Source organism: Perca flavescens, chromosome 18 (genome assembly GCF_004354835.1).
Source record: "Perca flavescens isolate YP-PL-M2 chromosome 18, PFLA_1.0, whole genome shotgun sequence".
In the NCBI taxonomy this organism is placed as follows: domain Eukaryota; kingdom Metazoa; phylum Chordata; class Actinopteri; order Perciformes; family Percidae; genus Perca; species Perca flavescens.
The window spans coordinates 25802578-25815164 of record NC_041348.1 but is presented as its reverse complement, the minus strand read 5'-3'; the positions used below and the strand labels follow the sequence as shown (position 1 = coordinate 25815164).

Sequence of the window (12587 nt, the reverse complement as noted above, 5' to 3'; positions counted from 1 at the left end):
TGTTGCTCCAGGTAAGCGGTAGTTGATGGTTCAGTTACCCCAGAAAAGGTGACTGTGCGCTGGGTACAGAGCACCATGAGGTGCCGCTCGTGGAGCTCCGTCAGGTCAGCGTAGCTGGTGGTCTAGTTACCCCAGAAAAGGTGAGAAGGTCAGACTCAAAAGTTAAAAAAGGGATCGTGTTGCTGCAAGAGTGCATGGCTGCAGCCTGGAGACCTCCCATCTCATGCATCCTGTCTCATGCCTGGGCTTCAGGCTGCCACCATACCCGACTCTGTTGCGGTGCTGTGTGTTGTTCATCCCAGTTTTGTTAAAAATAAATAAATGATACCAAGCAAAGTATGGAGGGAATCAAGTAAATGCTGTTGAGACCTTGCCTCTTGTCTCATAACATCTCTTTATTTTATTTTTTATTTGCTTCCTACAGACAGGAACTGCTGCTGAAAATCTACAATAGTATACAAGAGGCATGTTGCCATGTCTCTGGGTGTTTTGGGGTAGCACGTGGCCCAACCCAGAAGCTAGTTTGTCTCTTTTGTCCACAATGTGTCTTTACTGTACATACCCCAGAGTGTGTCCTTTGACTTTATGAATACAATCTATAATCCATAAATATCTTTACCTTTTGTCCAACATTACTCTATATACTCCTTAACTGCCAACAGTCCAACTTCCATAATAAACATTTCTCTTAGATTTTCTTTTTTTCATTCAAACACATTTTTCAGGTCCTTGTACAGCTGTCATGTTCAAACCATGCAACACATGTATGTCTGTGGTCAGGACTGTATTAAATTTGTCAAGGTCTTTGTTGCATGTGTATCCATGCATTTATATTTATGTATCTTGTCACAGATGGCGGGTATCACTCACTGTTATCAACCCCGCATACAGAATCTGTTTTTTTTTTTTTAAATAGAAATACGCAGTTAAATGCCTTATGCGTACCTCAGTGTTTTATCATTTTTATGTCCAGTGTCCATGTGTGAGTTTTCCTTTATAGCCACGTTCAGTGTGTGGATTCTTGTCACGGCCTCTGGATCACACACAATGATTGGGTGTGTATCCTTGTGCATTCACAGTTTTTCAATGTCCCTGTATTTCTTCCTCAGGATGGAAACCTGGTCCCTGAACAACACAGGGTCCAGCCTCATCTGGGAGTGCACCAGGGGCATGAAACCCAGCCAGTGACTGAAGGCGTTCATGCAGGTCTGTCGCTGGGCAAAGTGGTCTGGGTCGGCCCACCGAGACGACTTGGAGCCCTTGGTTTAGAGAAACAGAGATGGACAGAGAGATGGTGAAGATAAATGTAAGGGCTCAATCAACACAGCTCTGTAGCAGCTGATGTTTGTAATAATAATTTAAAAGAGAATGCTGACAATAATCCTGACTGTGTCACAAATACCTGCAATAACAGAAATGAAATATTATTGACTGACCATTTAATAATACATTATGTAAAACCCATTTGAAAGAAATCTTACAGTAAAAATGTAAACTTCTATTTACAGTGCAGCACAAGAAAAATGCTTTGTCCTGTCCAGGTTGAAAAGTGCTATAATCAATTCACAATTTTACCATTTGCAATGAGCTAAAAAAGAACAAGGATTGCTATGTGTAGGTGTAAGTAAGTAAGTAAGTAAGTAAGTAAACTTTATTTACTGTATATAGCACCTTTCACAGACAAGAAGGGTCACAAAGTGCTTTACAGAAGGAACAAATAAAAGAAACAACAACAAATAAAATACACAAAGCCATATTGCTAACTAAATGCTTGCCTAAAAAGATGTGTCTTTAGGTGTTTCCTAAAAGTGTCAGCAGAGTCCAAGGCTCTCAGGGCTAAAGGGAGAGAGTTCCAGAGCCTTTGAGACACCACAGAAAATGCACGATCACCTCTTGTTTTAAAACGTGTTCTGGGAACAGTTAAAAGGTCTTGGCTTGAAGACCTCAGAGAGCGACCAGAAGTGTGTGCGTGCAATAGATCCTGGATGTAAGAGGGAGCTTGGCCATGCAAGGCTCTATAAGTAATGGTTCAAATTTTAAAATGCACTCTAAAACCGATCGGTAGCCAGTGAAGAGCCTTAAGCACAGGAGTAATGTGCGATCTCCTGCTGGTATTAGACAAAAGTCTTGCTGCTGCATTCTGTACAACTTGCAATTTGTCCATGGATGATTTGTTTAAACAAGTGTACAGTATATTGCAATAATCCAAACGAGAGGAAATAAAATAATGAACAAGCATCTCCATCTCTTTCTTAGAAACCACAGATCTAATCTTAGCAATGTTCCTAAGATGGCAAAAACAGGAACGAACCACAGATTTCAAATGACACCCAGATTTCGCACAGCATTACAGTCAGAGAGTGATAGAGCCCCAATGGCCATGTGTTACTGAGTAGAGGTGGAATCACTGGTTGTCTGACTTCTGTGCATTTGCTGCGACACTTGGTTACTTCAGGCTGTCTGTTGTTTTTGTTGGTGGAGTTTCAATTTCGACTTTACACTTTTATACATTACAAGCCAGGAGGGGGGCAGCATCCAGCAGTGCTATGAAGTATTTGAGCCCGGCTTTCATTTCCTCTCTGTGGACGGTCTTGGCTGCCAGGTTAGATGTCTAAATGACTGAATACAAATGCTTTATTTGTCTCCCTAGAAAGAATAACTTTGAGTGTAGTAACAAACTTAAAACAGCTTTTTTTGATTGAGCTCATCCCACAGAATATGATGCCTTATATCTCATCAACAAACAAGGAATAGCGGCATGCTGACTTATTCCTCAGCATCATGTGCACTGATGGTGGCCCTCTTGCAGACCAGCAAAGACAGGGAATTTGACGGTTCAGGGTAGTAGGAGCGCCTCCATGCTGATGAAGCCGCTCCTTAACATGGACAGCCTGTCATGATGTAGCAGAAGGTGTAGCTCACAGTAACACATACTGTTTCCACCACCTGCTCCTCCAGAGGATCCAGGTTCATCATTCTGTGGAGCTGGTCGACCCGGCCAGCTGTTTCACTCTGTGGGAATCTCCTAAGTAGTAGCTGACACTTCAGCAAACAGCAGCACAGGAAGTCAAACTGGTAGAAAACACATTGTTAGGAAGTGCAGCCTGCTTTGCCATTTTTTGGCTGCAACTAGCAGGTTGTGTAATTCACTCTGCCAGTACAGCCATGGTTACCTGGGAGTTTTGCAGAGCCAAAAATGTTGTAGCTGATCACAAATTGTATTCTGATTTTAGAGGCTCTTGCTGTTGGTTATTGTCCACATGGACTGCAGCTTTTTCATCTCACCTTCCTCTTTTAGAAACAGTAGGACAAAGAGTCCGTGGTGGGATGTTTACAACCTTCAATTGTTCAACCTGGTACAACAAACCAAAGTTATCACCCTATAGTATATTTCTATGGGACTCAATGAAGATGTGAGCATGCCAGCTTTGTGAAAACCAGACTGGTGCATGTGAGACATTGGCCAATGAGTGTAGTCCTTTCTCCGTTGTAACATTAAGGGGACCCATCTGCATCTTCATTAGCCTGTCCCCCAGTCTGGATGGACTTGATGATGTTAAAGCTCCGTTAAAAGGCAAACACAAATACTTCCAGTAAGTTCCAGCTCCGGTAGGTCACTGAGATATTAGATTATTCACTACAGGTATTAGAACTATGCAATTGTTGTGCGTTGTTTCCCGTCAATAGTCGAAGCATTTCAAGTTTCCTGCATAGCTGCTGGACGACTCCATGATGCTATCGTCTCCTGCCGCTCTGTGTCCTCAGCTGGTTATCTGAGATGGACAGCAGGGAGGGAGGGGTGGGCCCCCAAGTGGCTGCTGGGAGATGAGTTGGAGAAGGGGCAGTGGAGGGCAGAAGCTTATCCTTTGATAAGCTGTGGCATGGCGTCGTGGAGTTGGAGCAGATTCCTCCTGTGTCCTGCAGGAGGGTGGCAGCTGGGGCTGCTGAGGGTCAGGTAGAATAATGAAACTACAAAACATCAACTCAGAGAAATGGTTTGGCACCTTGAATGAAACATGAATGAAAAATGAACAAATAAATGATAAAAAAAAATCAGCCAGAAATATCAGTCATCACTTCTGTTGCTTCATGAAATCTGGCAGTCAAAGTTTCCTAAAATATTTCACCACTTTGCCTCAAGCAAAGTCACAAATCAGGGGTGAGAGAGGGAGAGGCAGGAACTTAGGATACTCAAAAAGGAAGGAAGAAAGAAAGAGAGAGCGAGGGAAGAAGGGAGTAAATATATGTTTGCCGTGCTGCCTTCACAATTAAGACATTAATCACGGAGTCCATACTGCCGAGTCATCGTCCTGCCTGTGGTCAGGCCATCAATCAGAAGCTGACATAGGGCTGGCCACAAGAAGCACAGACACACACACTTTTACACACACACAACATGCACATATATGGATCTGAAAGAGAAGGTCAGGGCTGCATGTAGCCTGAAGCTAATATACTCATTCAACACAAGGAGGTGATTCCATTTTTATCTTATATATATATATATATATATATATATATACACAGTATCTCACAAAAGTGAGTACACCCCTCACATTTAAGTAAATATTTCATTATATCTTTTAATGGGACAACACTGAAGAAATGACACTTTGCTACAATGTAAAGTATTAAGTGTACAGCTTGTATAACAGTGTAAATGTGGTGTCCCCTCAAAATAACTCAACACACAGACATTCATGTCTAAACCGCGGGCAACAAAAGTGAGTGCACCCCTATGTTAAATTCCCTGATAAAGGCATGTCGGTTAGCCTAATAGCTGGTTTGATTTGCATTAAGAGATGATCTTATGGAAAGTACCCCATACCAATCTCTAGGTATGGTGAAGGGTATGTGATGATGTGGGGGGGCTATTTTAATTCCAAAGGCCAAGGGAACTTTATCAGAATGCATAGTATCCTGGATCCATGAAATAATTGGCCTTCAAAATAAAAATCTGCCTGCCTCTATGGGAATTTAACATAGGGGTGTACTGACTTTTGTACACATTTACAGTTATACAAGCTATACACTTAATACTTTACAGTGTAGCAAAGTGTAATTTCTTCAGTGTTGTCCCATTAAAAGATATAATGAAATATTTACTAAAATGTAAGGGGTGTATTCACTTTTGTGAGATACTGTATATATAAAAAGGTCAAGTCTCTTTAGAACATGTTTAAACCACTGCCAAGCACTCTTAAATGTACCCAGTGGACATTTTGACCGATAGCAGCGCTATGGAGTAAACATTTGATAAAGGAGTCTCCATTTTGTTTGTATGCAGCTGACATGACACACATGGCTGCTGACTGTTTTGCACTATTCCACTGACCATGTGCCAAGAAACATAGAAATGTACAAGCAAAAGAGAGGAAAGAAGAACATGCAGGCTCCAAATATTTAAAGAAATCGGCTCTGCAAATGTTTCGTGTAGAAAGACAGTGTTGGTTAGATTATGTTTTTTATAGAAACTTGGGAACTACTTATTGTATCATGGCCTTGAACATTGCAGACACTCTTGTGTCAGCACGGATTAATTTAATGTAATTACCAATTATAATCTTTTTATAGTTATTTTGCTTTCTGTCTTGTGTAGGTGTATGGAAATTGCTGTTCATATCTCATCGTGTACAACATTATTAGCTTTGATAGATTATTTTTTTAAACCCTGAATCACTGAGGTGACCCGCCTTAAATTAAATTTGAATTAAAAAAGACAATTTTCGATGGCCACGATTGAATTAAATGTAATCAGTATGTCAGTTTTCATAGATTTATCAAACTGTTGGACTGCCAGACTGCTATGACACACCACATATTTAAGGTTGATGTATGCCTTGTAACTGTGCCTTGTATCTGGATAATTGCCTACATGTCATTCTTTTTGTAAACCACCCCAATAACCTAGAAGACAAGAGTCTAATCCATCAACACAGATAGTACATGTTCATAATTTTGCATTTATTAAATACAACTAGCAGTCCCAGAGTGGCACTGAGTGGTAAAAGGGGAAAGATACAATTATAAAAACATGATCACGACAAACACTATAAGAGGATCTGAGGAGTTCATGTTCTACCCATGATATTTTTCTTTTTATTAAACATAGGGTTTCTGGTTAGCTCATAACACTGATGTCTGACCACAACTCATTTAAAAATAAATAAATCAAAATGCATTGTGGCTACAGTCACCAGTCTTGACAAATTTGGAGGACCACGTGCCAATGAAAGCTCTACCTGGCTCATCATGGTTTCCTTGTACTGTTTCTTCTGTGTGACTTTGATTGGCGGCTGCTTAGTAACGGCCGACACCAGGAAGTTCATCAGGATGTCTTCACAATTAGCCATGTGGTCCACCATGGTCAGCAGGCTGGCAGGGACGTAGTGGGTGAACAGGTAGTGGTAGTATCTGACGTACAAAAAAAAACAAGGATGAAGTTATTTGTGTATTTATTTCTTTTATTAAAAGCTGCACTTCTATTCTAATCTGTCCTGTATGGTTGCTGTGTTGCACTCTCAGCAGCATGGGAGCGGTAGATCACTGTAGACTCTCCACCTCCCTGCCAAGGTCTGCTGTCGCCACACACACACACACACACACACACACACACACACACACACACACACACACACTTTCATCCTTTTCTTTTCACTCTTTGACTCATTTTTTTCTGAATTGCGTTGGCATTTGAAATTTAAAAAAACAAAAGGACTAAAGAGTTGCAGTGAGCGTCCTAACAATAGAACAATGAGAGAGCTGTTTATCTGCATGACAAGATGCTTCAAAATCCGTTCGGAGAGCGATGCTCTTCTCTGTTTGATTTACCGCTCTGCTTCATACTTAAACTTTTGTTTATTTCAGTCCCGGCGTTGTGTTGTTGACAATCATTTTATGAGAGGTGGAGAAAGATTGTATCATCCCATTTCCCTTTTCTATTACTCAACTAAAATGAAAAATAAAAATGTGACTGGTGAGAGACTACTTTTAATGTGCTTTATATCTTGTGGAGAAGCATTTTTGTGAAGTAGGGATAGATCAACCTGACAGGTGACGCAGAACAACTGCACTCCAAGGTGAATTCACAACAGTCTTGTACACATTATGATCACATTTCAGATCCAAAGCTTTCTTAAATTACATCATCGCTATGATGCTTTACATGCCTCTGGGATTTCCCCCTTTCTGGTCTATATATCCCTGCCTCTGCTGAATTATTTTTATCCCCGGTGGAGACAACATGTATCTTCCCCTCAAAGTGATCAATGCTACTTCACCAATCGACCATATTATCAATAGAAGTATTTTAAACTAAGTCAAGCGCTGTAACTTGAACAGTCTGTAGTGCTATAGAACGATAAATCCGAGCGACTGTTGACGGTCCCTTTCATGGTTCGTTCAACGTGGTAGTTGAATTTTGCTGAGAAAAGTGAGCGTCACACGGCGGTGACGACAGTTAAGTTTAGGCACCAAAACGACTAGTTAAGTTTAGGAAAAAGATCATGGTTTGGATTCACACACTCCCGAGGAACGAACAAGTGTTTCCTTGGTGTAAGTCGTTTGTTTTCGCTGGGAAGTGAACTCCGCTCTCCGGCTTGGAAGTGCTGTGTTTTATGTTGACACCACGTTGTGCTATTTCATTTTTAAATTTTCCATTGAATGTTGAAGTTCATAAATAAGTGTTTTGGCATGCCTGGCCGAGTGACACTATATCCATGGTGTTGAAAGAGGGATTTAATTCTTGCATGTTTTGCAAGATTTTTTTCACAAATCGCACCCTGCATGTAATCACTATTCATGCATTTTGTTAAGTTGACCTGAGTTCACTGCATCCAAAGGATGTCTTACCTAATGTTTATTGTTAATCATTTGAATTAATGATGTGTAAATATTAAAAGCAAGTGCAAAGCTTCGCTGGTCAGCAGGAGATTGTGTGGTTTTTGTACCTGTGGTAGAAAGCTGCCCCCGTGAGGACCATGGAGTAGTCATTGGTCCATTTGGAGGTGTAGCCCCATCGGGATCTGGAACTATCCCAGTAGTGACTCCTTGCTGGATAACCAACGATACGCTCTGGAAAGCTTTGCCATACAAGAAAGGCAAAATCCACCTGTGGGAGCAGGAAGTAAAGAAAGACGATAGAGGAGAGAAAAGAAGAGGAGGCCAGTGGAAATGAAAAAGGATGATATTGTGGGAGAAAATAAAGGCAAGGGGAAACATTTTGGAAAAAAGAAGGAGAAGATATGGTAAGAGGAAGAGGAAAGGTGACGAGAAAGGAAAAGCACACAGTAATGTTAAAAGGTTAAACAGCTTTCAGAATTTAAACAGCTTGTGGAGGAGATAATCACATACAGGTATAAACAACTTATTCAGAATAGCTATGGCATTTAGTCTGCAAGGCCATCATCCAAACATCCATTCTGCCTCTTCACAACCGGACAAATAGCATTTTAAATGGCATTTCAGCATTGTGAGCAACTTCCCTCCCACCTGAAAAGTTTCCCATCAAATCACATCTGTCTGTCAGATCCTCGTGCATTTCCCTTGACTTTATACGCAATAGGCGATTTGTTAATTTTTAAGAAGGGGGAAGGCCCTGTTCGTTTCGTTCACCTGTGACTAGCGAACTGCTGAATGAAGGACTCTTTTGGTTCTGTATTTTATAATACCATCCAAGACAAAACTGATGGAAGGGCAGTAATCAGAGAAAAAGTTGTAATAACAAATCTGTTATTTCAGCACTACGGACAGCGCCATGGATTTATCAGTGCACAGCACAGTTAGGCTGCTGCTATTTCAGAGTTTTGGTCGGGGCCATAGATTCTAACTTGCACAAACTCAGATTAAGGATCAATGGGTCATGCAGACTAGACTAAAACATTAAACTAAACAATCCCTCTGCCCCTGCACTCTCTCTGTTGCTTGAGGATGTTGAGGGGGGATGGCTGGTTAACAAGGGTCATGCATTTTGGTAATTTTGCTAACAAGGGGGAAGGCATCTCCACTTATATCAACTACTGTTTATAGGCAAACATGCTGATTCTACAATTCCCTTTGCAGTTTGTCTGAACACACCTTCAGGACCATCACCGAGCAACTAGAAAGGCATCTAAATGCTTCACAAGTGTACGATTCTCTAATACACTAATGTGCCGAGAGGGTGCTCATCGCATCTGGAGCTGCATATTCTTTATCCAATCCATTGGTCTGCCCCGCTCCGTATCCCAGTCAGGCTCCCTTCTTCCCCAATAAAGAAGACATTTCATGTAGAGTTGTCTGGAGCACCTTGTGTCCTTAAAGAAACTTGAGCTACCTGAGAAAGAGCCTCTTTGGAATTCAATAACACCGCCAGAGAATAAGGGCATCAGCACATAGCCTAATGAACTACTTTGTAATACACACAGACACACACAGAAACACACACCACCTTAGGAGCCGGGGGAGAAAATTAATTACCAGAATATTAGAGGTAGGGAGACGGCGTCGGGGAGGTGAGCACTGAAAGTGGTGGTTCTTTAGCGATACCTTGCGGCTTCTGTCATGAGTCGCGTGAGCAATTACTGTAAAGTGCCACTGCTAAGCCGAGAGAAAGGTTGGAGCTGCCATTTTCAGTGTAGCCCCTGATGATTTGTGCATGCATTGTGTGTGTGTGTGTGTGTGTGTGTGTGTGTGTGTGTGTGTGTGTGAGATGTGTCAGATGTTTTCACAGCTGTGCTGAAAGGATTAATGATATAATGCAAATATAATTTAGCCTTCAGAGATTAAAAGGTTCTTCATAATGTGAAATGGCATGTGTGTGTGTGTGTGTGTGTGTGTGTGTGTGTGTGTGTGTGTGTGTGGAGTTTACAACTGACAGACTGACAGAACCCAGATTCTTTGCACTCATAATCTGTCTTAATTACGGCTTGAAACAGAGGCTTGATACGACTGAGGAATTCAAGCGGGGACTGAAAGTTGAACAGAGTCTATGTGTGTGTGTGTGTGTGTGTGTGTGTCTGTGTGTGTAATGCATACTAATAGATTCTACAAGGCCAGAATTGATCTGAGGAGCAGTGGGTCAATCCAGCAATAGATCTGTGACAAATCTCTCCCGACATTTGGGTTTAACATGTCCTATGTTATCAGATGAAAAGAAGCTACATCACATTATAGAGCCCTTATCTTCCCCACAGTATATGGTCGTTTGCCAATGTGTTTTTAGAAGTTGTGTTTTCAATCTGTTTTATTTTTATTTTTGCTCCATGTGAAGTGAGGCCACTGCCGCGCTTTCACTGTCAACTTCCATCTGATTTCAGGGTGATAAAAGTGAGGGAAATGACTTCTTAAACTGAGCTTGTATCCAGCAGGTTTAGAGTGCTGTGGCTTTGATGAACTTCCCAACAGTCTCAGTGTGATCCAGGACAACCAGCTAGGATTTAAGGTCCACACTGAGGCCACAAGCAGCTACTGCAGGTGTTTTGTTTGGAAAATATTTGGAATTATAGCTGTTCTCACTAGGTAGCCTTGACGGCTCTTAAAGTGTTCTCCAACATTTATACAGAAATTGAAACAGAATACTGTCAAACCTTCTTCCAGAGTTTCTTTTATTGATTGCTTATGGCTCCTTCTGTGACAGGTCTGTGGTCTAGTACTAGTAGTCTTCACCCCTTGACAATAATATAATAATATGGAAAGTTTTGTGTGTGCCATGCATAGGGTTAGGATGAGGATCAGGTCAAATCTGCTTGAATGTGAAGGTTAATTCACCTTTATAAGTGCATGCAGTGAACATCAAAGTTTTCCTTGGCTTAACAGTATCTACAGTAACACCTCCCAAACACTGTTGCTAACCTTGGTTATGTGTTCTGAAGGTTTGAGGTTTGTCTTAATAATAACAGCCTGTTGTGTCCCTAACTCGGCTTAAAAAAGGCTTTAAAAAAGAATGGGGTTGATACCATGATTTAGTTACTTTTCAGATTATAATATTGGTTATTTAGGATAAATAAACGATTGAAAACCCCTTTTTAGAGATACGTGGTTCTCACAGGACAGCGATGCTACAAAGATTTGACGATCTTATACAATATGATACATTGCTGTAGATTAAACTATAAAGGAGTTAAAATTAGCCTAGGGGCAGACTGGGACAAACGTTTGGCCCTGGCAATTCTATCCCTTACTGGCCCAATTTCAGACGGGTACGTTATTTGCTTTATAATTGCAAAACCCAGGCTCACGTTAGATTATGGCAGCAGCAGCATAAGGTGCACGTACAGGCTTTCATAATTCAATAATACACACACTGGAGCAATTCATTAAACCTTCAAATAAACTACTATGGCACCATCTTAGAATATAATGGAAATGCTTGTACATTTAAAATATATTATTACATACTTAAACACCCAAAACACCAAAGTACGAAGACATAGCAGACCACATGTGAGTTTTTATTTTGAAAAGTAGAAGCCCGACGGCTTCAGGCTGTAGCTGTACAGTCTTGCATATTTTTGCCTAGTGTGAAACGCCAGTGTTGCCGCATTTTTTTCTATTTCCCGGCAGCGCAAGAGCGCATCGGCCCTTCTGGCATTTGCCAGAACTGCCAGATTGCCAGTCCGCCTATGTCTACAGCAGTAAAAAGCAACATACACATTAATACAGCAGGAATATTAATCCACAAACATCAGATAGAATAGGAAAACACTGACAGGGAACATTTTACTGCACTATACTGTAGTACTTTTACTTACATATTTTAATTTAGGTAAGGATTATTTCCACAGTGCGGTATAAGTAATTTTACTTAATCAAAGAATCTGAATACTTAATTACATTTTTTTTTATTAATTTTAATTAATTTATTTGCACAATAAAATCAAGGCAAGAGAAAAAAATTACAATTGTGCAGGTGAGATTAAAAAAAAACCTAGGGGTACAGAAGGAATCTCACCTGAGGAAGAGGACATTTTGTTTTATAATGAGCAATATATTACAACCATGTACGTCAGCATTAGACTGAAATACTTCTTTCAGCATTGCTAAAACTTGCCCGGACTCTGCAACATCCTAGCTGGGTCTTTAAATGAAAAGAGGATAACAATTCAGCCAGTGTTGTTGAAGATCTATTTCCACATCCACCATATTGAAAATGTCTTCCAAAGGGAATAACGCAGCAGCATGCTTGGCCGCCCAATGATAGACAAAAGCTTTGTCAGGTTTTTTCAGTCGTATTCCCTTCTCTAATCTCTCTTCATGGAATAATCATACATTTAATGAGCTGAAACAATGTAATTATGAAATTGGCACAGTCATTCTTCCAATGAGGTATTATAATATGAAAAGTCCTATTAAAAGTGTAATGTTCTCTCTTGCACATTTTCACTCACTTGACATATTTCATATTCTTTCAATAATTCCCCTCACTATGTTAAAAGGGCAATTAGAGGAACGGGTTACTGAGCACAGCAAAGATTCCCTCCACTGCCTCTTTATGTTCCCCCTCTCTCTCTCTCGCTCTCACTCTCTCTCTCTCTCTGACATCTTCTTCCTCTCGTTTCATAAAACAAGCCGTGCACCTATAAGAGTGTAGTTGTACAAAGTCGCTCGTA

At 40.8% G+C, this 12587-nt stretch overlaps 1 protein-coding gene across 1 annotated transcript in view; it reads right to left on the bottom strand.

The window, feature by feature from the left end:
- Nucleotides 1-1007: 1007 nt before the first annotated feature.
- The window catches only part of LOC114572953 (exostosin-1), a 289717-nt gene continuing 278137 nt past the window's right edge, over nucleotides 1008-12587 (bottom strand). The window contains exons 11-13 of the mRNA XM_028604770.1: nucleotides 7950-8110; nucleotides 6243-6414; nucleotides 1008-1259 (exon numbers count right to left, since the gene is read on the bottom strand). Coding sequence (XP_028460571.1) covers nucleotides 1074-1259; nucleotides 6243-6414; nucleotides 7950-8110 — 519 coding nt within the window. The 3' untranslated portion in view covers nucleotides 1008-1073. The remainder of the gene's footprint in view (nucleotides 1260-6242; nucleotides 6415-7949; nucleotides 8111-12587) is intronic.